The following is a 27,301-nucleotide window of genomic DNA, read 5'->3' as shown; positions in this document are numbered from 1 at the left end:
ATTCGACAGTGCTCGGTTTGGGAACGGCTTTGGGTTTGTGCGCATTTCTGATTTTCTGCCTCATTTATTTCATACTGAGAGAAGAAAATGTGATAAAAGTAAGTGATTTTCTCATCAGATAATAATTCCACTTACTTTTATCCCTGTTAAAAATCACTAGTAAGTGTATTTCTGTATTAATAGTAAACGCTTCTATAGAAGATTGTTCAGGAATGAGGCAGGTACGTGTCGATTTTATACTATTATACTGTAGGTTGTTTTTTTGTTTTTTTTTTAGATTTGGGTTTTCTTTGTTCTATAGATACCACTATGTACTGTAGATACTCCTTTAGTCACACATGAATCGCACTACTAAATGTCCAACTCATGTATGTGCAAAGTTGTTACATTCACATGCTGTTTGTTATACTGTTCTAGATATAATGTATACAGTCACTTTGCTCAAATTTGCACAACAATCCCAAGCTTTTATTGTGATGCTGTCCTTGTCTGTAGTTAGTGTGTATAGTTCAGTTACCCATCTCGCATGGTTTTTACTTTGAGGTCGAAATGTTTTGCACTATTATTTTATTTTCATTTTATTTTTCAGGAATCTGAAGCAGAAACACTCAATGATACAGCTTTGAAATTCCCCAAGAGGAAAGCCAGAGCTGAAAAAAGGAAAACTGGCTCATCATATGAGTGCGTGTAGTCCGATTTGAAATATAACTTTAAAATGTAACATAAATTATTCATAGCACAAAGAATTCTTATAGAAAGAAAATATCTTGACTATAGACAAATATATTCCATATTTTTACATTTTTTTACATTTACATACTGTATATTTTTTTCTAGTAGCAAAAAAAAAGCCTAGACATAATCTTATATTTGTTTACAATAATCACATAAAAAAGAAATATTAAATAGGTTTGCCTATATTCAAGATTTATGTTGTTTTTCTTGCAAGTGTCTTATTATTAATATTAAAGATGCATTTTTGTATGACTTCAGTGCAGCACCTGTGTTGCACTTTGTACAGATTTCATGGCCTCATTTGTATTGTTCTAACTTTTGTTGAAGACACAAGAAATTTAAAGAGCAATTTCATTAAAGGCGTAACAAATACACCATCCTTAGAATTACTCTGAAAGTAAAACAGGAATGTTTTATTACTAGTAAAGTTTCAAAATGCACTGTAAAACCGGATACGTTCATTTAACTCAAAAAAATTTGAGAAAACTAATTACCTCAAAATTTTAAGTTGATAAATCAATTTATTTAAGCCAAAAACACTTAAATATAACAAAAATTCATCTCATACTTGTTATATTTAAGTGTATTTGGCTTAAAGAAATTGATTTAAAAATTTTGAGGTCATTAGTTTCCTCAAATTTTTTGAGTTAAATGAACTTATCTGGGGCGCCCGGTGGCTTAGTGGTTAGCACGTTGGCGTCACACCTCTAGGGTTGGGTGTTCGATTCCCACCATGGCCCTGTGTGTGCGGCGTTTGCATGTTTTCCCCATGCTGCAGGGGATTCCTCTGGGTACTCCGGTTTCCTCCAACCAGTCCAAAGACATGCATGGTGGGCTGATTGGCATGTCTAAAGTGTCCGTAGTGTATGAATGGGTGTGTATGTGATTGTGCCCTGTGATAGATTGGCTCCTGGCTCCTTGTGCCCGATGCTCCCTGAGATAGGATCCAGGTTCCCTGTGACCCTGAAAAGGAGTAAGTGGTATGGATGGATGGATGAACTTATTCAGTTTTACAGTGAGGTTGTGGGTTGGCCTTAAATGCAAGTTAAGGATAGGGGCGGGGCTTGATTTATTCATGTATCTCTGTGTTATAGTGAAAGCACACAGAAATCATACCATGTAATAATGTATTTTTGTAACTATAAAATGAATTATTATTGTAATATTTATAATGGATTATTTTAGAGGGTCATGTATTGGTCTTAATATACAACCTGTTGCAAAACTGGCTTCCAAAATCTTTAAGGGCTTTTTTTTTTTCTTTTTTTGATTTACTTTGAATGTGGTGACCCGAACACAGTATTATAAATAGTATTCAATCTCGACTTTTGAATTCACTCAACTTTCATCCATTATTCATTCAGTGATTTGTTTGGTTTTTGTTTTTGTTTGTTTTTTTTTTGCCTTATAGATATGATACTATATCATGCAGATTTGTGATCATCAGATTATTATAAACATATAATACCACTGTAAACTCTCAATCGATTTTATGTATACAACAAATCGTGTGTAAAGCTATTTTAATGCAATGATTTAGAAAGGGCCGTTTTTATGTGGTGCCCGTTATAATAATTCAATAACTTCATTAAATTACACCTCATTACAGTGCACCATCACTTCAAATTTATACATCAAGCAAAAATTAATGTAGGGAAGAAACAACACAGGCAGTGTTATGCAGCTAATGGCCAAAAATACTGCTGCTGTTAAGTTTTGTAGAGGTCACAGCACGAAAAAGAAAAGAAAATGTTGGAACCAAATCGAAAGATAGATTCAGATTCAGGTTCTTTATTGTTGTCTTTCTAATGAAGCAGTAGATAAAAAGCAAAATATTCTACGCACTCTCTCACACACACACACACACACACACACACACACACACACACACACACACACACACACACGCACACATTTTCATGTTTTAAATATCCCTTTGACTAAGTCAGCCTCCTGAGACAACATAGGCATCGATGAGATTTCATAAACAGGAAGGATGTGTTGGTGGTTCATCTGCAGCCTTTAGAAATGTGCACGAACAGGAGGATGTAATGAGGACACTTGGAGCACATTGCGTTTCTAGTCTCCTGAAGTCTACTGCACTGTAAAACTGGATAAGTTCACTTAACTCAAAAAATCTGAGGAAACTAATTACCTCAAAATTTTAATGTTGATAAATCAATATATTTAAGCTAAAAAACTTAAATATAACAAGTTTGAGTTACATTTTTGTTATATTTAAGTGCATTTGTGTTAAAGAATTTGATTTATCAACTTAAAAATTTTTGAGGTAATTAGTTTCCTCACATTTTTTGAGTTAAGTGAACTTATCCGGTTTGACAGTGTGACAATTACTGTACATCCTTTTGTATTTTTTTTGTTTTTTACTATACACTGAATTTACATTTGGGTTTGAGATCAAAATATGACTATGAGACAGCAGCCTTCAAGACGGTTTCCAGGAGTGACTGTCACAGCAAACTCAGTTCAAACTCAGACCTTTTAATTATCTTAATGCTGTTGCCTAAACAATTATTTTCTATCATATTCTACATTTTTTAATGCAAGTGTCATATATCAAGGAGGAAGCTCTGGACTTCAGTTCCCATCAGCCACTGCACTGTACTACAATATGTCACATGACCACCTGCACCTGAATCACGTTTCTGTTAACGAGCACTCCTATATATAGCCACTGTTTACACTGCTCCCTTGTCTCACGTAATTCTCTCCTATGCTATTGTCCACGCTTCCATGTTTAGTTTTTGCCACAGTATTTTGCCAAGTTGTCTTAGTGTATTTGTTTTGTTGTTTGTTCGTTTATTAAACTGTTTGAAAATCTGCGATTGCTTCCGCATCCACCTTGAAACGTAACAGTAAGGTCCTTTGCTTCTTCTGGTAAATGCTTTTGGGTCATAGTTTTACAGTAAAGTTAATGTTAATGTATTCACTTATGATTTACTTTATTATTACAATATAATCACAGGAATGTTACAGTAGTTATGCAGTATTTATACTTGATATTGACAGTATTTCTCCAGGTTGAAAACATAAAACACAGTAAAATGACCACACTTGATTAAACACAGTATTTTATTGTAGAAATTACAGAACTTATGTAGAGTGCCCCTTATGTGTCTCTTCAGTTGGCATGGGACTGTAACGATACTAACAGTTTAAAATGATTTCGGACGATATGAGCTTTCATCTGATCTTTACTTTTACTTCAAACCACAGATTCTTACATTTACAAAAACAACAAAAGACAATAATACATGTAAGGCTTGCTGTAGATTTACTATTGATCAATGCATTCATGAAACAGTAAGAGACGTGCAGTAATATCATGTGTAATATAAAGCATTACTGAAATATATTCTAAGTAAAAGAGGAGTAAACCACTTCAGTGTACATTCTATCATTGGGTTTGATTTTCCTCTCTTTGAAATGTAAAGCAGAAAAATTGACCTCGAGAGCAGAACGGCCCTGTGGGAAATAACATAAAGCGTTCACTGTAAATGACAGTTATCAGAATTAAATCACTATTAGTGTAATATTTTTCATTGTGATCCCTGATAGCACTGAGTCTAATAATAATGTTTTAATTACATTTTAAAGTCATTTACCTGATTGAGTGTTTTCTCTACTACAGAACCGTGATGAGATCTCACTGTAGAGGAAAAATATATGATTCCATGAGGATTTAATACATATTATATAAGTGTACATACAGTATATGATATACTATTCAGATACACAACCTTAATAAAGACTCACCATGACAACGTTCACAGTTTCTCCCTTTAGAGCTTACGACATGAGCAAAGATCACAACCACACACACTCCTAATGCTACAGCGAGGCAGATCACTACAGGATCCACAGATTCTTCTGTAGCACAAAAATAATAATAAGACAATGAAAATATATTTTATTTTAAAATACATTAATAAACTTATTTCTATATGTAAAATAACTATACACATTGTGATCATAGCAATGTTTAAATATTTACAAGCATTACACTTTAGTTAGACAATAAGTAAACTACATTTTCTTTATTAATAAAATATTATATTCTTACTGAGTGAAGGTTTTCTTAATTGTACTCTTGTCCCGTTCCCAAAAATGATCTTCCCACACACGGCCACAGCGCAGTAGAAAGTTCCAGTATCACTGAGGCTGAGGATGTTCTTGGAGAAGTTGTACACACAGGTGTGTGTAGAAGAGCCGCTCTCACACTGATGGCTGCTGTTGTGATGAGTGTAAATGATTTGAGGATGGGATTGTGGTGGAGCAGCTCTGAACCAGAGCACTTGGAGTTCTGCTGATCTGCTCTCAGAGAGAACCGAGCACTGCAGAGTCACTGACGCTCCTGCAGGAACCGAGTCCGACACGTCGCTCTGGAACACTGACACTTTTACATCTCCATCACCTGTTCAGTGTAATATAGAGAGTGTAAGACCATGGCTCTCTTTATAAATTTGTACTAGTTAGCGGTTGGGACAAAACCAAACAATAATTTCATCAGTTCAAGGCTCTTCATATGTTGAATCAGTAAGTTAACTAAAACAAACAAATAACTATTTTAAAATGACATTTTATGTTAATTATATTTTACATATTTTTCATTGTACACATTATTTTTTATTACACATTGTTTATATTATAGTTTAATTGAATTAATTCTAACCAATCAGGACTTGAGAGGCAAGTGTCTGTTATATAAGTGTAATGTGTGTAAGTTAGTGTAAGGTCTCCCCAACACTAAGCATGACACTTTTAGTGAGCACAGGTTCCCGTATAGAACAGTTACTTTACATTTCACATGTAATAAAATGTTAGTTTGTTTTTGGGGTTTTTTTTTTCATGATGCAAGGGATATGCGATCATATTTGAAAAGCAAATAGTGCATCTCACCATGTTCTGCCCTGAAATTGCACGTGAATTCAAACACGTGACATCATGTGAACAATATGTGGAAAGCTATATCACCTACATGTACTTAATGAACATGTGAATATTAATGGGAAATGTGAGAAAATCACAAGTGAAAAGTAAAACCTCATGCACTACATGTAAAAACGCGACCTTGAATTAAACTTACATAAAATGTTTAGCTGTCTAGTCTATGTCGAGGTTGTGATGCTTGTTGGACAGATGTCTGAGCAGGTAAAATATATTTACTCTTTACATTTCAAAATATTTCTATTTAAAGACCTAAGAAAGCAGAATAAAAAAGTTTCTATATAATCTTTTTTTTTTTCAACACCAAATTTAGTATCAGGCCACTTTGTACCACAGTCTGCCCAGCCAACACTTTAAAGCTAATTCTAACCAATATTAATACATTTCCAGTACTATTTAATTTTTCTAAAAAGAAATAAATACTATAATTCTTTATAAGTGTACATTTTCTCCACTAACATTCTCCAATATCCATAATTTCAAAAAAACATTTTGTTAATGAAATATGGTATATATTCAATTTACAAATGAATACTTTGGTCATTTAGAAATTCCAAAAGGAGCATAAATGTATTAAATATATGCACAGCTTTAGACAGATTTGATTTAGTTTATTACCTGTTACATCCAAGAAAGTTCCATTAGATAATGTAAAATTCTCCCAGCTAAATCTTCCACAGTAGTAAAGTCCTCCATCATCCTTTATTATATGTGGAATTATCAGAGAGATGCCGTTATCAGTCGCCTCCATTGTAAATCCTGAAGTTCTGAACTCAGGGGAAATTTTGATACCTTTAAATGATAATTTTTCTCCCACTTTTTGAGGCATTTCTCCAAATATTTGTTTGTACCAGACCACACTTTCAGCCTTAGGAATATCTCCAAATGGGCATTTAAGAGTAACACGTTCTCCAGACTTCACTGAGAGAAATGATGGTCTGGACAAATCCACAGATAGAGCTGGAGCTAGAAAATAATTTACATTAGATAGAATTGACCAAGAGAAATAAACAATGGATGAAAATATATTAAATCAAAGAGCTAATAAGTGTATCTATAGCCAGTTTACATTCAGTGTCTTTAAAACTTACATATTGTGTTGAGAAATAAAATAATTGTCCATACTGGAGCCATCTTCAGAGGTGAAATAATATTCAGATCGAGCTCTTCGAGAACAAAATAAATAAATAAGCGAGGAAAGCACCAAGTATTTTGTACTGGAGACTTTCACCTGATTGGCTGAGTTACAAGTCACAAGTTCTATATCCTTTCCATCTACATGTCTCTATTTTTGTTACACACTTTGACCACCAGAAGTCTGTAGGGGAAAAAGAAGTAGAACAAAGTACAAAACCAAGTAGAAGTTAAAGTAGAAGTATTGCACACAGAAAAGTTGCTTATTCTTTGAACTTAAATAAAATGTTTGTTATATATATATATATATATATATATATATATATATATATATATATATATATATATATATATATATATATATATATATATATATAATTATTATTATTATTCAAGTAAAATCAAATACACATTCAGGTAAACATTTTAAACAAAATGAGGTGGGGATTAAAAAAATTAAAAAATAAATATGTTCAAAGAAAGCTTCTAATAAAAAGAAAGTAAAGTAAAACATCAGTTTTGAATTTTTATCATTTCACTTCAATAATTGCACAGTACATGTATTTTAGATCTGAAAAAAAGGTTTATTCATCCATTTGTTTTCAGTAAATGCTTTATGCAGAGGTAAAACTGTAAATTTTACTTTTCAGGACAGAGGATAAACTGCATTTTCCATGTTGCCTATTTCTGACCATAAATAAGTACTATAAGAGAGCTGAATAGCTGATGACTCTTGTCGTGGTTTCTTTTATATGCATGTTGTGCTTGTTTCTGGTCACCCAGAAGCGGAATGTAGGTTACTTAAGACTTCCTTCTTCTCACGATTAAACCACAGACTCGTCCCACTTACAGATGCAAAGTAGATACCAGTAAATGCAGGTTTTACTCTAGACATATTATTGGTAAATGAAAAAAAAAAAAAAAGCTTTTCTGAGCTCCTCCTTGGCAGCAGTGTGGCATTTCTGTATCTTAAAAACAGTATTAACACTACATTATTTCACGGTGACTTGATTATTACAGAAACCACATCTCTTCAGACAGGTGAGAGCGCTCTCTAACACATGACTTTAAAATATCCCATAGGTGTTCAGGTTGAGATGTTGTGAGTGTGAAGTTTACATACATTACATACAGTATATATAATAACAAAGTCAGGACGTTGACTAGGCTGCTACAAAAACTTCATTTTGTTTCTTTTGAGGCATTCAGAGGTGTATTTCCTCTTGTGCTGAACATTAGTTATGTTCCCTTTCAAAGGGAACTCCACGTTGCATGTAGCATAACACTATGGGAGCGCCCTTGAGCGCGACCGGTATCTCAAGTTTATGTAAAATCATGCATCTATTTATAGGCCCGCTATGATCAGGTGACGTGGCAATTAAGCGCGTCGCGTGATATATATGGCACCTGTGAACCCTGCCGTCAGCCTTATTATCTTAAGCGAGACAGCATGTCAGTTGTTTGTGTAAACAAACAAAATACGCTTAATTTCCTCCCTATCTTTTCTCAAAATCTCTGGACTTTTCTATCCCTTTAAAAAAAAAGAGAAGAAAAAAAAGGAATGAGCGAGAGAGAAAAATATGAGTGAGAGAATTCAGGAAGTGTGTTACAGTTTGCTCCCGTTTCATCACAGGGAATAGTGCACACTTTCTGTGTGAGGTGTCTAGGAGTGCAGCATGCGATGGCAGCCTTGAGAGGCTGCGCATTTTAACTCCTATATCAGGCAGCTCAGCTCGTGACTCACTTTCTTCTCGGAAGCCGAAGCAAGTCGGGTCTCAGAGCCTCGCGGATCTGGGCCGGCCGCTGCCAAGGCTGCCAGCTGTCTCAGGTCTGGGGGATCTCTTATGGATGCGGAAGAGAAGCCGGAGATGAGCTCTGCTCTATCTCTTGCTCTGTCTTCCGGGGTCGGCTCTCCACTGCATTATGGAGCCTCTGTGGGGCAACATCCTCTAACTTTGAGGTTCATGCGTGGTCAGGTGGCTGAAGCCCATCTGCAGGCCACGCATAGCTTCCTGGGACCTTTCTATGGTCTCGGAAGGTCTGTCAGGGGCCCCATTTGAGCCTTTAGAGTCAGCCTCTGAGAAGCTTCTGACTCTAAAGGTAGCTCTTCTGTTGGCCCTGACATCTCTCAAGTGAGTAAGTAGATCTACAAGCTTTCTCTGTTTCCCCTTCCTGCCTTGACTTTGCCCTCGGATTAGCCAAGGCCTTCCTGTATACTCGGCCAAATTATATTCCTAAAGTGCCTACATTGGCTGCCCAGCCTGTGGTGTTGCAGGCTTTCTCCCCTCCTCTGTTCCTCACACCGGAACAAGAGAGGATGCACCTGCTGTGTCCAGTAAGGGCTCTCTGTACTTACGTCCACTGCTCCGGCCAGGGGTGTAAGTCAGAGCAGCTGCTGGTCTGCTTTGGTGGTGACAGTAGAGGTGATGCTGTGTCAAAGCAGCACATCTCTAAATGGGTAGTGGAAGCAATCTGTGTGCAGTCTCACTATGCCTCTGGGCATAAGGGCTCATTCCACTAGGGGGGTCGCCTCCTCGAAGGCTTTGTCCAATGTGGTATCCTTACAGGATGTGTGTGCTGCTGCATGGTGGTCTACGCCACACACATTCATTCGTTATTACAGCCTGGATATTCATTCCGCCCCGGGCTCAAGTGCCTTGCAGTGACCCTCAGGCTTGGGTCTTTTTGAACAGGCCGTACCCTCAGTATGACGGAGTGGGTATTCTCGTTCCCATAGTGTTATGCTAAACGCAATGTGGAGTTCCCTTTGAAAGGGAACATCTGGGTTACGCATGTAAACCTGTTCCCTGAGAAGGAAACAAGACATTGGGCAGCTTTGTCATACCAGGGCAGGCCTGTGAATTGCGTCTTCGCTTCAGAAAATAGAGGCTCACTGTGGGGTTCACAGGTGCCATACATATATCACGCGACGCACTTAATTGCCACGTCACCTGATCATGACAGGCCTATAAACACAGTGAGGGAAAAAAGTATTTGATCCCTGCTGATTTTATACGTTTGCCCACTGACAAAGAAATGATCAGTCTATAATTTTAATGGTAGATTTATTTGAACAGTGAGAGACAGAATAACAACAAAAAAAAATCCAGAAAAACGCATGTCAAAAATGTTATAAATTGATTTGCATTTTAATGAGGGAAATAAGTATTTGACCCCTCTGCAAAACATGACTTAGTACTTGGTGGCAAAATCCTTGTTGGCAATCACAGAGGTCAGACGTTTCTTGTAGTTGGCCACCAGGTTTGCACACATCTCAGGAGGGATTTTGTCCCACTCCTCTTTGCAGCTCTTCTCCAAGTCATTAAGGTTTCGAGGCTGACGTTTGGCAACTCGAACCTTCAGCTCCCTCCACAGATTTTGTATGGGATTAAGGTCTGGAGACTGGCTAGGCCACTCCAGGACCTTAATGTGCTTCTTCTTGAGCCACTCCTTTGTTGCCTTGGCCGTGTGTTTTGGGTCATTGTCATGCTGGAATACCCATCCACGACCCATTTTCAATGCCCTGGCTGAGGGAAGGAGGTTCTCACCCAAGATTTGACGGTACATGGCCCCGTCCATCGTCCCTTTGATGCGGTGAAGTTGTCCTGTCCCCTTAGTAGAAAAACACACCCAAAGCATAATGTTTCCACCTCCATGTTTGACGGTGGGGATGGTGTTCTTGGGGTCATAGGCAGCATTCCTCCTCCTCCAAACACGGCGAGTTGAGTTGATATCAAAGAGCTCCATTTTGGTCTCATCTGACCACAACACTTTCACCCAGTTGTCCTCTGAATCATTCAGATGTTCATTGGCAAACTTCAGACGGGCATGTATATGTGCCTTCTTGAGCAGGGGGACCTTGCGGGCGCTGCAGGATTTCAGTGCTTCACGGCGTAGTGTGTTACCAATTGTTTTCTTGGTGACTATGGTCCCAGCTGCCTTGAGATCATTGACAAGATCCTCCCGTGTAGTTCTGGGCTGATTCCCCACTGTTCTCATGATCATTGCAACTCCACGAGGTGAGATCTTGCATGGAGCCCCAGGCCGAGGGAGATTGACAGTTCTTTTGTGTTTCTTCCATTTGCGAATAATCGCACCAACTGTTGTCACCTTCTCACCAAGCTGCTTGGCAATGGTCTTGTAGCCCATTCCAGACTTGTGTAGGTCTACAATCTTGTCCCTGACATCCTTGGAGAGCTCTTTGGTCTTGGCCATGGTGGAGAGTTTGGAATCTGATTGATTGATTGCTTCTGTGGACAGGTGTCTTTTATACAGGTAACAAGCTGAGATTAGGAGCACCCCCTTTAAGAGTGTGGTCCTAATCTCAGCTCGTTACCTGTATAAAAGACACCTGGGAGCCAGAAATCTTTCTGATTGAGAGGGGGTCAAATACATATTTCCCTCATTAAAATGCAAATCAATTTATAACATTTTTGACATGCGTTTTTCTGGATTTTCTTGTTGTTATTCTGTCTCTCACTGTTCAAATAAACCTACCATTAAAATTATAGACTGATCATTTCTTTGTCAGTGGGCAAACGTACAAAATCAGCAGGGAACAAATACTTTTTTCCCTCACTGTAGAGGCATGATATTACACAAGCTTCAGATACCGGTCGCGTGCGCAAGGGCGCTCCTATACTGTAATGTTTAACGCAACATCTCGTTCCCTTCTCAGGGAACAGGGTTAAATGCGTAACCCAGATGTTTCATCCATGTATGTTTATGCAAATGTTGTGAAATTGCATAAAAAAGAAACTCTGGATGGAAACACCAGATGTCAATACAATCTTGAAAATGGGCATAAAAAAATTGGTTAATTGAGGTAGATAATGTTTTAAAAAGATCAAGAAAATCTGGTTCTGTCAATTAAGGCAATTCACCTAAGCCCTGAATCAGCAAAGCATCCCCACACCATCGCATTACCACCACAATGTTTGACAGCTGTTATGATGTTCTTAATGTTTTTGAAGTAATTAAACAAATTCGACTCATCATGCCACCAGACATAATCCCAAAATGCTTGAGGGTCATACAGTGTTTTTTTAGCAAATATTAGGCAACCATTTAAGTTCCTCTGGTTTGCAGTGGTTATTGCCTTGCAACTCTCAAATGGATACAATTTTTGCTCAGTGTCTTTCTACGAAGGGTGAACATATCCGAGACGAGTGAGACCTGTGGTTTCTTATATGTTTATCTGGATTATTTTGTGACTTCTCAGAAAAGTCGAGGCACTCATTGAGGAATGTTGGTAGGCCGGCCACTTCTGGGATGATTCACCATTGTTCCAAGTTTTCTCAATTTGGAGTAAGAAATGATCCTAATAAATATATACGGCTGTATTTCAATACCCAACTTTTCTGGAGTTTCTAGTGATGGTAGCATAGTGTGCTGTTTTCCGAGACATTTAGTCTACCTCGCATTGATGAAAAGGTTTTGTTTTGGAGATCTGAAACAATTAAGTCTGTGAAGAAATCAAGAAAGGGCTAAAACTACTACTTTCAGTTTACATTCAGTCCAAACAATCATTAACAAAAACACGTCTACAGTACAAATGAAACCTGATAACAGAACTAATTACATTGAATCAGATTAGAGATCAAATCTTAGTTACAGAAAGACCTCGCACATCAGAATATATAATATCTTGAGGTTGTTGTTTCTTCATTCGTCCTCTTTTGGCTCTCCTCTCATTGAAATGTAAGGCAGCGTAATTCAGCTCCACAGTGTCACAGTCCTGTAGGAATGGATATTAGATTATTAGAATTAGACTTTAGAATTATTATACTTTGATGCAAAAATTGTAAACTACTTGCTTGTCTGTTTATAACATCATGTGTTCACATATCCTGAAAATTTACCTGATTGGGGGTCTTGTCGGTCACAGAACCTTGTTTTAGTCTCACTGTAGAGAAGAAAAAGCAACAACTCTTTAAAGCTGCTATATAACATGAGCTACTTTGTTTCTGTGGATGTTCCACAGCATTAAATGTAGCTATAATAAATGGAAAAAGCATGACATGTTGCTTTTAATGAAATAAAAATGTAATTGTTGGCAAATTGCTAATAAAACCCATCAGGGTGTGATATTAGTGGGAAAATATGGGGTGTTAACAGTAACTCTGCTTTGTACCAGATCAGTGTATTTAATAAAGTGTAACTTTGTGTATATATTGCATTTTTTTATATATATATATATATATAACAGTATAATAACTAATAAACTGGTGATTCATTGTACATAATGAAAATAATGTAATTTTAAAATAACTTTATAATAATCTAATAATGTTAATAATAGCCATGCAGACTTACCTCTGTTTCGTCCTTTACAGGTTATGAGAAAGATCAAAGCAAAGATCACAACCACACACACTCCCAAAGCTACAGCGAGGTAGATCACTACAGGGTCCACAGATCTCTCTGTCACACAGTAAATATCACAATATCAATCTCTGTCACACAGACAATATCAAACAATATCAACAAACAATATCAATCTCTGTCACACAGTAAATATCACAGTGTTAAATATAGGCTCAGTGTTTACATCTATGATAAATCAACTTATTTCTTTAGATCATTGAAAATGAGCAAGAAAAATGATTTGAGATGTGGGGTTTGATAACAATAGAAATATTTATAATTAGACAACTTGGATCGTCAAATACAAGTAAATAGACGTAGAATAGATAGACAATAGTGGCATCTGTGCTCTGGCATATCACTAAAACATTATACTTCTTACCCAACTGCATTCGTGTCCCGTTCCCAAAAATGATCTTCCCACAGACGGCCACAGCGCAGTAGAAAGTTCCAGTATCATTGAGGCTGAGGATGTTCTTGGAGAAGCTGTACACACAGGTGTGTGTAGAAGAGCCGCTCTCACACTGATGGCTGCTGTTGTGGTGAGTGTAAATGATTTGAGGACGGGATTGTGGTGGAGCAGCTCTGAACCAGAGCACTTGGAGTTCTGCTGATCTGCTCTCAGAAAGAACCGAGCACTGCAGAGTCACTGACGCTCCCGCAGGAACCGAGTCCGACACGCCGCTCTGGAACACTGACACTTTTACATTTCCATCACCTGTTCAGTGAAAAGCAGACCTTTATAATAAATATGGCCCATAAAGCAGATGCAGTCAATTACAGCATATGAAGAGACAGTGATTCCGCTGGAAGTATAAATTCCAACACGGTAGTCTAGAGAGCTGGTACATAATGTTTATATTACATTTAAAAAAAAAAATTAAAACAATCAAATACAGAACTATTTTTCATACACCCAAATATAAATAGGATTGTTGTGACAAGACATCATCATGGGCCAGAGCTCATTTAAAATGAACTGAGTCAAAGTGGAAAACTGTTCTGTGGTCAGACGAATCGAACTTTGAAATTCTTTTTGGAAACCCTGGATGAACTAAACTAAAGAGGACTAAAGAGGAGAGGGACCATCTGTCTTTTTATCAGCGCTCAGTTTAAAAGCCTGCATCTCTGATTGTATGGGGTGCATTAGTGCCCCATACTGAAAGGTGTATACAAGGTATATTTCAATGCTGAAAGATATATACAGGTTTTAGAGTAACATGCTTCCATCCAGATTCCATCCCATCTTTACTTCTGAGAGACATTGCCTCTCTAAGATCCTCTTTTAAAAACCCAATCATGTTACTGACCTGTTGCCAATTAACCTAATTAGTTGCAAAATTTTCCTCCAGCTGTTTCATTTAAATAAAACTTACTTTTCCAGCATTTTGTTGCCCTGTCCCAACTTCTTTTTTTTTTAGATGTGTTGTGGCAATCAATGTAAAAATGACCTTATTTTTTCCTTAAAATGGTACATTTCCTAAGTTTAAACATTTTATATGTTTTGTATGTTCTATTGTGAATAACATACGGGTTTATGAGATTTGCAAATCATTGCATTCTGTTTTTATTTACATTTTACCTAGTGTCCCAACTTTTTTGGAATTGGAGTTGTAAATGTACTGACGCTCAAGATCAAATCCAGCATTAGAAATTTAAGGTGTTTTGCTGTAAAATACTTGTATATAATCATTTATTTGCATATGCTGGTTCCCAGATAGTACCTGAGCATTAAATTCAAACAGTCAAAATAACCGCTGTGACCATTATGGACCTTTAGTGTGGAAATAATGATGTCTTGATTAAAAGTTATTAACATAAAATAACAAGATAGCAACTCAAAATAATGCGTTCTTTAACTGAATAATAGATTATTACATCACAGTAAGTAAAAAATAATGAGATTGCCAACTTTAGGTTCAGGGCTTCCCTTTGTTAATCATAAATGTCATATTTAAGAAAATATTAACTAATTACATATGTATTAACCTAACTGTGTACATTTTAAAATTCTTACCTTTCACTGATAAAAATGTTCCATTTCCAAACCTTATTAAAAAGTCTCTCAGTCCACAGTAATACATGGCTTCATCTGATGGTTCCACATTAGCAATATTTAAATGGTAATTGGTTTGTTCTTTCTTAATACTGAATCTTGGTGACTTGAACTCATCTTCGTAATTTGGCTCTTGTTGAACTGCGACCATTACACGTGGCTCATGTCCTGCTTTTTGCTTGTACCAAAAGATGACTGCAGAGCTATCTTCTCCCAGTCTAAAGCAGTGCAGAGTCACATTATCACCAACATCAGCAGTGATCAGTGGGTTCGGCTGACTGACATCGTTTGTCTGTGCAGAATCTGCTGTTAGGAGTTAAATAACAAACTTTATTGTATCTGTAATACACAGAGACTCTCATTAGAGCATTAAGTGCCTTTGAATAGAAACAATCCAAACCATGGACACTTACCAATTTTATTAAAAAGCATCACTGTAATCCAAATCATCAGCATCTTCAGTCTGAGGTCTGCGTGTAGTAGCATGTCTCCTCTTGCGACTGTATAGATGGTCAAACTGAGCACATCTCACTTTGTTCAAAAGGTTCATGACATGAGGTTCTGAGATCATGTGATTTCCCACATACAATCTAGACTAACAAGTAAGCAGCAGTAGATAACTGACTGTGGTCCCTCCTCTCACTTTTTTTAACCTTTCCTCAGAGAGGAATTTCAATTATTCAAAAAATAACATTGAAAACAAAAAAGAAAGAAGGAAATGAGATGGATAACCCCTTTTCACTGAGTTATTTGTTTTTCTTTTTCTTGTCAAGTTATTGGGCAAATTTATATCCGACCTGTGTTATCCAACATTTAATTTTCTGCAACCCTGTGACAAATGTTCACGCAAATCTGCTATACATTTCTATCTATCTATCTATCTATCTATCTATCTATCTATCTATCTATCTATCTATGTATCTATCTATATATATATATAGGATCATTGTGCCTAATAAACCAGCAGTTATGTGAATAATATTATAAAGCTATTCAAACTACAAATATATTTAGCATACTTTGTTTCTTATTTTTTGCCTTCACAATAATATATTTTGAATAATCATGTATTAATAATTTTAAGAAATGAGTCCAGTGATGAACATTATTTAATGGTGAAGCATTTGATACTTTTGGAGATGAATAATAAGGTTGTAACCTTTTCATATTAAATCTCAAGAATATTTAATATTAATAATTGTTTTGTTTTGTTTTTTTAGTAAAAATATGAGTAATCATATATGTTTCAGCAACAAGAACATTCTTTTTCCACATTATTATTCAGTTTATTAGTTTACAAAATAAAAAGGAGAGACAGTCATATGGTCTTTAACATGACTATTTTAATTCTAATAGGCATGTATTATTACTACTAATAATGTAAATACATAATATACAATAGATGTTCTCATTTAAAAATTATAAATCTAAATCACATTTTCTTTTTAGATGAGAAAGTTTTCATTATTTTATTCTAAAAGTTGTGACAGTGATATTACACATAACACATTCCTTCACAATTCTGCTCCATTCTCCATGGCATTGTGTGTCAGTGAGCACTGATCAGTTCCTGCACTTACTACATCCCTCATGTTAACTTGGGGGTGTGTGTGGTGGTGTGTGTAGATATGTGTCAGTGTGTGTAGGTGTGTGTGTGGGTGTATTTGTCAATTTTACAGCTCTCTGTTTTTCCATTAGATGTGTTACACTTGTATCTGGTTCAGTGGTGGTCTTTCAGTGTTGCCAGATCTCTGCAACCTGCCTCCTGAAAGCTGTTTGGATAAAATTATCTGCCAAATTAATAAATGTACTTGAACATTTTCTGTAAATTTCACCTGAAATGTGATTAGATATTCATCTAAGTCCGAAAACTAGATAAAGAAAACCCAATTAAACAAATGATGCAAAAATATTATAGCTTTTACATTTATTGAGCAAAATTATCCAACATAACCAGTCCTGAGGACCTCAGAAAAATAGTTATCAATGCTCACCATTTGGGAAAAGATAAGAAAAACATTTCTAAATTGTTTGACCTCCACCATTCCACTGTGAGGCAGATGATGGAGGAAATTCAGCACCACTGTTACTCAATCATGGGGTGGACGTCCAGCAACAATCACTCCAAGGCACACCAAGGGCACAGCCAATAATATTACAGGAAGTCACAAAGAAAAATCTAAGGACCTACAGACCACTCTTGCATTGAGTAATGTCAATGTTCATTCAGTCCACCATCAGGCAAACACTGAACAATAATGGTGTGCATGATAGCAAGGAGGAAGCCATTACTCTCCAAAAAGAACACTGCTGTCCAAGATTGCTCAAGACCATGTGGATAAGCCAGAAGCCTATTGGAACACATGGTTCTGTGGACAGATGAATCCAAAATAGAACTTTTGGTTTATTTGAAAAGCTGTATGTTTGGAAAACCATAATATAACCAGAAGTTTATACAGGAGAATGTCAGGGTATCTGTCCGTGAACTGAAAGTTAACCATAAGTGGGTCATGCAGCAAGACAATGAGTCTAAGCACACACGTAAGTCTACAGAGAAATGGTTAAAGCAGGAGCAATCCAGTATTTTTGGAATGGCCAAGTCAAAGTCTAGAAATGGTGTGAAAGGACCTAAAAACAACAGTTCATGATAGGAAGCCCACCAACATCACTGAGCTGAAGCAGTTTTGTAAGGAGGGATGGACCAAAATTCCTCCAACCTGTTGTGTAAGATTGATCGCCAGTTACTGGAAATGTTTGATTGAAGGTCACACCAGTTACTGAAAGCAATCATTCACATTCTTTTTCTGACATAGATATTTAATATTGGATCATTTTGCTAAATAAATAAATGTAATAACTATGATGTTTTTGCATCATTTTTTTTTTTTTGCGATAAAGAGATAAAGAGATTGCGTTCTCTTTATCTGGTTTTAGGCCTTCGATGAAGATCTGATCACATTTCATATCAAATTTATGCAGAAACACGGGTTCAAAAACTTTCTAGCAGCACCGTAAATACATATAATGGTTATTAATGATGGAGGAAGTTGAATCATTTAATGCTTAAACAATTAATAAAATGAATACAGTATGAGTATGTAGAGTGTGTATTTCTATTTCTCTTCAGACTTTCAGTCGCAGGTAAAATTCATCAGACTTCCTGGGTAATTAAACACATCCCTGAATATAAAAATGACTTCATATTAGTCACATATTTCCATATAGTGTATGACCTTGAGGTCAACCTGAGACCCATAAGCCTCTGCACTCATCCTCCTCCCATCCTGCCTTGCACAAGCTCCTCCTCTTATTTCAGCTACAAGTGCATTAGTTAGCATTCATCATTCCAGTTCATCATAAAGACGTTCAATGGACTCGAGTTCTTTCACACCAATCTCGGCCTTTATAGATCTCGCTTTATGCACAGGGGCATTGTCATGCTAGAACAGGTTTGTTCTCTTAGTTCAGACTAAGACTGCAGACAATTGTGTGCTTCAAACTTTGTGGTAACAGTTTGGGGAAGAACCACATATGGGTGTGATGGTCAGGTATACACATACAGTACTCTTGACTGTACTATAGGGTTCCTAGTAGCTTCCATTTTAGCAACTTAAAAGCCATGAATAGTCCTAACAAGCCTTAAAGAAACCTTACACTACAAGCCTCTACACATCCTCTCATCCTTGAGCTTCTCTCCTTCACCAACAATATCATTCTCCCACATTATTTCTTTCATAGCAGTCTTTTTATTTTCATTTTATTTAAATGTTTTGATAATGTTTATTAGGAAAACTGAACCAAGTGCATATAATCTATTAGAAGTAGTATTATTCAGCTTTTCCTTAAAAAAATGACTCGGCATTTAAGTTTTAGGCGCGTCTAATACATGTTTTATGAATTATGATCGTGAACATATGTAAGATGTCTGTGTCGATATGGGTGGAGTTTTATTCAGGCCTTATTGCGGCTCCTCCTTCACCACTGTGTAACTTTAACCAATCACATGGATCTCTCTCTCTCTCTCTCTCTCTCTCTCTCTCTGTGTATTTCTCACTCTCTCTCCCATCTAAGCAGCACTATGATACCAAAGACTCAAACCTGACCAATCACAATGATCTGTCATCAGCTACAACACATGCTGCAGGTTTCAAATCTTTTTTTTTTTTCTGGAAATGAGTGTTTGATACACAAATATTTATATCCTATTATTTTAGCTGAATAAAATTATGCTAATTAATCTAAAAGCATTCAGGGTAAATAAACACACCGCACTGCATGCAGAAAATTTGACATTTATTTTTCTTATAATCATCAGCAAACTGGTCTTTATTTCTATTAACAGAGTGTGTATTAAAATGTGTGTGTGTGTGTGTGTGTGTGTTTGTGTGTGTTTGTGTGTGTGTGTGTGTGTGTGTGTGTGTGTGTGTGTGTGTTTGTGTGTGTGTGTGGTTTTGTATCTCTGTTTATCTCTTTGCCCCTTCACACACTGCAGCTCTGAGAGTTTCATCTCTGCAGGCCGCTCTGACCGCCGAGTCGCTTTTCTCAGAAACACCATCAGTTTCTCACCTCTCAAACTTTCCACAGGATGTGTGGCTATATTTGTTTTTCTCAGGCCACACCGTTATTGCTGTTTTTTTTCTTTTTCAGGTTCGATGCACAATTTGAAACATCTCTAGACTTCATATAGATGTGTAATATTATAACACCTCTCATTTAAATCCCTAGATTTCACCCTGCACTTTAATCTGGTCTAAACACACAACAGCGTGTTCGCTTATTGTGTAACCCGTCAGATATAATGTTATTTACACAGTCAGTTACTCAGCTTTAGATCCTCCTGATGATGCTCATGATAATGGAGTTTGTACATGGCTCTTGTATATTTCAACATTATATAGCTTTTATGTGTGTGTGTGTGTGTGTGTGTGTGTGTGTGTGTGTGTGTGTGTGTGTGTGTAGACAATAACATTTGTTTACTTTATTCCTGCTACTTTGATTGGTCTGCTCTGGGGTATAAATCTCTCTGCTCGGGTAAACAGGAAGGTACAGTGAGTAAAAACCACACTGAATGTTCCAGATCTCAGCTTTAACTTTCCAGACCAGACCTGTGTGTGCATTCTGCATCTGCTGAGAAGCCGTGACAGTTAAAGAGCTTCTTATGTTACTAAGAGCTGTGAAAAGTCACATGGCCCACTTGTGTATATAACCAAAAGCAAGCAAAAGTTTGCATGCCCCATGGTATTTGAAAAAATATATAAAAAGGTATCTCTATTTTAATGAGTATATACAGATATACAATTACTTTTCAAAGTAAAATAAATTCCAAAATTAAATTTGGATTCATCTTACTTAAAGACAATGATAAAAGAAAAGAACTGCAATGAATCTTACAACTGATCTCATCTAAAAACGGTTCAGAGTGTAACTCAGAGATTATAGAATAAATGCAAATGCTGGCGTTTCAGTTATTAGAGAATATTTATATCACATGATGAAAGGCAAATACAAACTTTTGAACTGATATTAAAATGAAAAAAATGATTTCCTCCACAATTTGGCCACCTGCCAATTCACCCACCAGCCATCGGCCATAATCAGTGTCGAGAGGTGGTGTTAATATTAAACGCTGATGCTCAACATGCCTGTTCATGTATAAGTGAAAAACATGCACTAAAATCTTCACCCCCTCCACATATCAGGCCGAGATCCAGCAGCAGCTCAACAGCATAAACAGTGAACTTCCTGATTAGAGGCTTGGGCTTGTGGGCGGAGCTTCTTATAATCCACCAGATCAAAAGCTTTTCACTTTTTTCTCTCATCAGCTGTCGAATCGCTGCAGGGCACAAAGATCATTCTTCATTTGTCCTGATCTCATCAAACATCTTCAGGTGCCATTTCTCACAAAGATTTGTGTTTGTGACCTCCATCTCTTCTTTATTTATATTTTGCTAAATGTATTAATGGAGAACTGGACTATCGTTAAGTTTGTTCATGTTGGAAAGTTGCTGTGGTGTAAAAAAGAGGAATATAACACTATGGGACTTGCTGTTATAGGACAATATACTTCAGGGTGGTAACAGTGACTCTGCTTCATCACTGTGTTCTGTACTGAGCTGTATTTCTTCTTGTCTTGAACTTGTTTTCACATTGTTATCTATATGTACAGAACACATGTATTGTCTTGTTCTGTAGTCCTGAAGGCATGACACTTCATCTTACTGAAATAAAAGCCACTTAACTTAAAGCCTCAGCACCGCCCTGTAACCGCAGACCAGAGTAACCCTAAATAATCCCCTAATTTATCTCCATCATCATGAGGTCTATGTGGGTAAAATACAGCCTCAGTGTTTCTTTTTTTCTTCTGCTGTCTTCTGATATGAGGTAATGGTTTTGTGTGAGTTTTCTGTAAGTGCATTCTTCATCTTCATCTCTAATTCACTTTAACTCTTCAGAGTTTTACTCTGTGAGACCTGTCACACCGCACTGGCTCCATCTACTGACACAGGATCTGTTTTGTGCATTGTTAGTTGTTACTTTTTGCAGCCAGAGACCTCTTTTATCTTTATTTATTTTATTTTATTATTTTTTTTTTATTATTATTATTTTTAAATCACAGAATAGAGGGCCACCAGGGGACAACCTCCCCCATATTATATGTTGTTCTTTAGTTGTCACTGAAACCTCCTATTGTATATGAAGCACATGGACATGGACAAAGTACTCGTGTGATCTTTGTGAGTGCTGAGCTGTTGATCTGCTGTTGTTCCTGGTTTTCTATTATCTGGTCCTCGGTTCTGAAGGGAAATTGTAATGCTACAGCATACATAGACATTCTGTACAGTTTTCTACTTGCTTCTTCATGGTAACAGTTCAGACGACACTAAATATGGGTGTGATGGTCAGGTGGCCACACAGATGTATATAATATCTTACAATTAGTTCTCAAAGTTAAAATGTCTACTATCATAGAGGGTGTAATTTTTTATTTTTATTTTTTTTAACTGCTCTACTTAGTACACTAGTATTTATCTGGTTTGAGACACAGCCTTTTGTCTACATGCCTCTATATCAGCTTCTGTTTAGGATTTTGTCGCTGTCCATGGTGATGAAACTCAAGTGAAGTAACAAAGCGAGTTCACTGTATTGATCACGTCACTTAAAAATACACCAAGAAATGTCACAATAAAGTACAAATTAAAATAGGAGAACGATATTTAATTTATTCTTTAAAATAATTACTTCAATTCATTTAATAACCTTTTTAAAAAATAAAAATAAAAATTTGAATAGCGCTTTCGTAAAGGAAATAAAGATGTTTCCTGCCACATCTGAGGAGTGAAAGGGAAAGTTTGTTGCTGTCCATGGTGTTAAAAGTCTTGGGAGGAAACAATGCAGTTTGGTTACCATAGCAACATAGCTTACAGAACATCAGTCAACTACAAATACAGTGTTAATGTATTTGTAACCTCAGCAAGCTTTCTGCTGAATAACTGAATGGAAAGAAGATATTAAATTTAAATACAAATTTGTAAAAAAACAAACAAACAAATAAATAAGTAAATAAATAGTTCAGCATTGTGTACAAATCAGAAGGCAGAGTCTTATGTAACCGCATTTTTGTCAGCATGGCACGTATCCTTCTCAGACAAGGCGATCCTATAGCACCAGACCAGAGTTCTGAAAGTTGGATGACGTTAAATTACATTTTAACTTCCAAACAGCTGTTTACACAAATGAATGATAATATAAATATTCACCAGTTGTAGCCACTAGGTGGCAGTGTGCAGCTCTTATAGTGAAATCTATATGTGCAAATAATTTAGTTAAATTACACAACTGATGAAAATACAGTTTATTTATTGTAATTTATTTTACATACATTCAGTGACCGTTATTTATTCATGTGTATTTGATATTATTTATTTTACATTTCAGCATATTCAGGTCCTGCTTTTCAACTTTATCCTAGTCCCTCTAATAACTGATTTATTTCAGGATTTGTTTTTTTTTTTTTTTTTATCCTGATTTACACATTTTATTAAATAATAAATTAAATATATGATCTGGATATTTTATTGAATGTTTATGAAAGGAGTCGTCAGTGTCAGTGTGTTGTCACAGTCAGAGGTAAGACTCATTCTTGTCTAAGTCCTTAAAAAAACACTGATCCTCTTCATAATTTCAGTAGATTCCATATTTGCATATTCACAAACACATTTACATATTTATTGATTAAAAAGTTCTCTGTAGTCTGTGATAGGTCGGTTAGAGACCAGATGTCACGGTTTACCCTTTAAGCAGCGCACTGGAGAGCATGTGGGTGTGCGTGCACCAGCAAGGTGTGCGAGCACCTATTTTTCGTATGTTGACAATCGTGACATTGTGTACATTGGACACGTGCTTTTGTTATGTTTCTGTTATGTCTCCTCCCTGTTCTGTTCTTGGCTGTTATTTCACGTGTGTCTAGATTGGTGTCAGCTGTCAGCAATTGACGCTGATTATGTTTGTATATATATATATATATATATATATAGAGAGAGAGAGAGAGAGAGCGCTTCCCAGCACAAGGCGCGGAATATTAGATTAGAATAGATAAGATACTATACGTTAGATAGATTTGATTCGTTTAGATTCCATACGATAGTTATTCACAGTCATAGTCTTAGTTATTGTCCATGTTATGTTTCATTGTTAGATTAGTTCAGTTAGTCCACACTGGTTTCTCCGCTCCCAGTTCCTTGCTATAGTTTATGTTTCTTGTTTTGTATATCGACCCTGTATTCCGTGACCGTGACCTTGATTCATGCTTTGCCCCGTGTATGCCTGTTTGCCAATCGCCTGACCTTTGCTTGTTTGTGGATTACATTTCTGATCACGATTTGGATTTACCTGCCTCTGTCTCACATTAAATAAACTGTTAAACTGCATTTGCATCCGTCTTATCTTTGTTACATCTCGAGATGTGACACCAGACTCATGAAACTCTATAAAACTATAACATAATACTGTGTAGACTCACTGGATTTTATTATTATTATTATTATTATTATTATTATTATTATTATTATTATTATTATTATTAAATTTTAATAGAATTATTTAAAATGCATCAATTATATTATGAACGTAGTGTTTGTAGTTCTCCTGAGTAACACCACTTACTCAAACTGTCGTGTTTGTAAGCTTCTTTAACAGATCTGTACTTTAACTGTAATCTGCTTTGTAAATAAAAATAACGTATATCAAACTATTAAAGCATCATTTTCTTTAAACCACGCTATTAGTAGGGCCTTAAAATACATTTCAGAAAGCTTACAATAACACATGAGAGTACCTGTAAACCATTTTGAATGAACCGGTTGAGATGTGGTTGGGTGATAACACTGTAAGACATTAGTGTGGGCACACGTGAGTGTAAAATTAAACCACATTTTCCATTCTGTCTTAACACCTTTCTCATGATACTGTATATCTGTGCAACATCAAAACACTAATATGGAAAATAATATGTGGTGTAGATGTAGGCAGATCAGAATACCATGTGCTTGCTTATCATGACTTTTTTTTTTAATTCAACCAATCACATCATATTCTGGGGCGTGGTCAGTACAGACCGCCTATAGTATAAATATAAATTCAAACCATGCTTCAAGTGCATTCATATTCTGTTGATAAATGAGATACAAACACTGTAGAATTTCTGAGAAATGAAAAATGACTGGTTTCTGGATTTTAATTTTGATCTTCAGCACCATGTGTAAGTAATATGAGCAAATTATTCCCATCTAGTTTGATGTAATTTTTTAAAAAGTTATGGAGACTATTACTTTTGTGAGGATTTTTTGTAAAATTTTGTATGGATTTGTATGTAGAAGAATCTCCAACGTTATTCCTTTAAGGTTATCTTTAATAACCCCTTATATATAATAATATCTGAAATAAATTATTTACTTCATTGGTGTATTTGTTTTTCTAGATACAGTCCAACCTGGTAGACGCTGGGTTACTGCACAATCCCTCACAGAGTCACCAGTTTATCAGCCTGATAAAGAGCTCAGTGTGGATATCGGAGACTCGGCTACTCTACGGTGTTGTGTTTCTGAAAATGAAGCCAGGATAATTGCCTGGTTTAAGCAACCAAACAGAAAAAAACCTCAGACTGTAGTCATGGTATATAAAAGTGGTGAAGAAACATTTTACAATGGATTCCAAAAGTCTCATTTCCAAATAGAAAGATCTTCAAACTGCTTCAATATGATCATTTTAAACATCATTCAGTCTGATGAAGCCATGTACTACTGTGCACTGAAGAAATCCAACATGATGTTTGCAGATGGAACTTATTTAAAAATTAAAGGTAGGATTTCCACTAAAATTGATTAAGCTACAGGTTTAATGTAGTGATTTTTTTTCCTTATTACCATTAACATGTTCAACCTGGAAGATAAATAATAATGAAGTGAAATGCTAACTGTGTTTTCTTCAACAACACTGAGTTACAGAGTTTTATTGAATTATGATAAATGTTTATAGGTGATCATGTTACTATTGCATCAGAAACATCTACACCAGCTCTGCATGATAATTCAGTGGTGTGTGAACCAACACTGCATGGAAACAGCACTAACATGAACACACACGAGAAAACAGGTAAGATGTCTCATAATTCAACATTAATTAATTATCCTTAATTCATCAAGCAAAATTTGGCCAGAAAATAATTTGCACTAATGTAAATGTAATGTTATCAATAACAGAACCGGAAAAGATTAGATCTCTACACTTGACAGTGCTTGGTTTGGGAACGGCTTTGGGTTTGTGTGCACTTCTGATTTTCTGTCTCATTTATTTCATACTGAGGAGAAGAAAATGTGATAAAAGTAAGTGCTTTTGTCATCACAATAATTAAAAACTTTATAAGTACAGTTAACTTTAGTTTGATCAAAAAGACTAATAGGTGTGTTTCTGTATTAATAGTGAAAGCTTGTATAGAAGATTCTCCAGGAATGAAGCAGGTACGTGTGTTACTTCTGTATGTAAAATATTGCTACATTAATATGTTACTCATTATAATGTTTTAGATTTAATATAAACAGTCAGTTTACTCAGATTTGCAGAACAATCCCAAGCTTTTTATTTTGATGCTGCTCTTGTTCTGTGTAGTTAGTGTGTATTGTTCATTTACCCATATTGTATTGTTATTACTTTCATCTGGACTATTATTATTATTATTATTATTATTATTATTATTATTATTATTATTCAGGAATCTGAAGCTGAAACACTGAATTACGCAGCTGTGCAATTTACCAAGAGGAAAGCCAAAGCTGAAAAAAAGAAAACTGGCTCAGCAGATGAGTGTGTGTACGCCGATGTGAAAAAAACTGTAAGATGTAACAGAAATAATTCATAACACATGATACTATTACACTGCAACAACAGTGAAAATATTTTACCAAGTGAAAATATATTGACTAGACAAATGTAATCCATATTTTTCATTTCAATGGTATGACATATGATGCGCTAACAAAAAAAAAACATTCAAAACAAAACAGAAAAACCTTGAAATAATTTTATATTTGTTTACACTAATCTCATAATAATAATTATATTAAAGTTGCCTGTATTTAAGATATTGTTTTATTTGCAGTGTGGATAAACTCCTATGCTACAGGTTTTATTTCTGTGCACACGTGTGAAGTAACTACGGATGTATTAACTTCAGTAACACTGAACTTGTAAAAAAATCCAACTTGTATGTTTTTTGTTTGTTTATGATTTCAGTAATTTATTTTTTCACAATAAATATAAGAAGCAATTCCATTAAAAAAAAGTAACAAAAAACATGATCTTGTCATGATTTATATGAGCTTGTTTTGTTCACTAATCTCTGTGCTCATCTTTCTGGCAGTAGAGAAAGGACACTGAAAATCATGACTTACAAATGGATTATTTTAGTGGGTCAGAGAATGGTGGGAGGTTTACCAGTATAAGTTAGACACCAGTGAATGCAGTCAGGATGATTAAATCAGCAGTAAA

The 27,301-nt window shown here is 35.9% G+C and overlaps 3 protein-coding genes across 3 annotated transcripts; 1 reads left to right on the top strand and 2 right to left on the bottom strand.

Moving 5' to 3' along the window:
- Positions 1-4,113: 4,113 nt before the first annotated feature.
- On the bottom strand, positions 4,114-7,065 carry LOC128612053 (uncharacterized). Its single transcript, XM_053631957.1, has 6 exons — positions 6,795-7,065; positions 6,322-6,669; positions 4,820-5,170; positions 4,513-4,626; positions 4,362-4,405; positions 4,114-4,221 (listed from the first exon to the last, which is right to left on the bottom strand). The coding sequence occupies exons 1-6, from the start codon at positions 6,835-6,837 to the stop codon at positions 4,114-4,116; spliced, it is 1,008 nt and encodes a 335-aa protein (XP_053487932.1). The 5' UTR covers positions 6,838-7,065.
- Positions 7,066-12,268: 5,203 nt separating this feature from the next.
- Positions 12,269-15,750, bottom strand: LOC128611990 (uncharacterized). The gene is made up of 6 exons (XM_053631890.1): positions 15,673-15,750; positions 15,221-15,565; positions 13,586-13,921; positions 13,153-13,260; positions 12,699-12,742; positions 12,269-12,574 (listed from the first exon to the last, which is right to left on the bottom strand). The coding sequence occupies exons 1-6, from the start codon at positions 15,743-15,745 to the stop codon at positions 12,437-12,439; spliced, it is 1,044 nt and encodes a 347-aa protein (XP_053487865.1). The 5' UTR covers positions 15,746-15,750; the 3' UTR covers positions 12,269-12,436.
- A 9,223-nt stretch (positions 15,751-24,973) lies between these two features.
- LOC128611085 (uncharacterized) lies at positions 24,974-26,996 on the top strand. The gene is made up of 6 exons (XM_053630339.1): positions 24,974-25,016; positions 25,236-25,616; positions 25,793-25,909; positions 26,050-26,130; positions 26,237-26,280; positions 26,526-26,996. The coding sequence occupies exons 1-6, from the start codon at positions 24,974-24,976 to the stop codon at positions 26,670-26,672; spliced, it is 813 nt and encodes a 270-aa protein (XP_053486314.1). The 3' UTR covers positions 26,673-26,996.
- The last annotated feature ends 305 nt before the right edge of the window (positions 26,997-27,301 follow it).

Source organism: Ictalurus furcatus, chromosome 8 (genome assembly GCF_023375685.1).
Source record: "Ictalurus furcatus strain D&B chromosome 8, Billie_1.0, whole genome shotgun sequence".
In the NCBI taxonomy this organism is placed as follows: domain Eukaryota; kingdom Metazoa; phylum Chordata; class Actinopteri; order Siluriformes; family Ictaluridae; genus Ictalurus; species Ictalurus furcatus.
The sequence above is the reverse complement of the archived record's forward strand: the minus strand, read 5'-3'. Positions and strand labels throughout refer to the sequence as shown.

Excerpts from the sequence above, each read along its gene's own strand:
- LOC128612053 (XM_053631957.1), bottom strand. The coding sequence starts at position 6,837 with ATGGCTCCAGTATGGACAATTATTTTATTTCTCAACACAATAT. Across the intron at positions 5,171-6,321 it reads AACTTTCTTGGATGTAACAG|GTGATGGAGATGTAAAAGTG; the intron begins GTAATAAACTAA and ends TACACTGAACAG. Across the intron at positions 4,627-4,819 it reads ATTAAGAAAACCTTCACTCA|AAGAATCTGTGGATCCTGTA; the intron begins GTAAGAATATAA and ends TTTGTGCTACAG.
- LOC128611990 (XM_053631890.1), bottom strand. The coding sequence starts at position 15,745 with ATGCTACTACACGCAGACCTCAGACTGAAGATGCTGATGATTTGGATT. Across the intron at positions 13,922-15,220 it reads AACATTTTTATCAGTGAAAG|GTGATGGAAATGTAAAAGTG; the intron begins GTAAGAATTTTA and ends TTCACTGAACAG. Across the intron at positions 13,261-13,585 it reads CGGGACACGAATGCAGTTGG|AGAGATCTGTGGACCCTGTA; the intron begins GTAAGAAGTATA and ends ACTGTGTGACAG.
- LOC128611085 (XM_053630339.1), top strand. The coding sequence starts at position 24,974 with ATGACTGGTTTCTGGATTTTAATTTTGATCTTCAGCACCATGT. Across the intron at positions 25,017-25,235 it reads TTTGATCTTCAGCACCATGT|ATACAGTCCAACCTGGTAGA; the intron begins GTAAGTAATATG and ends TTGTTTTTCTAG. Across the intron at positions 25,617-25,792 it reads AACTTATTTAAAAATTAAAG|GTGATCATGTTACTATTGCA; the intron begins GTAGGATTTCCA and ends AAATGTTTATAG.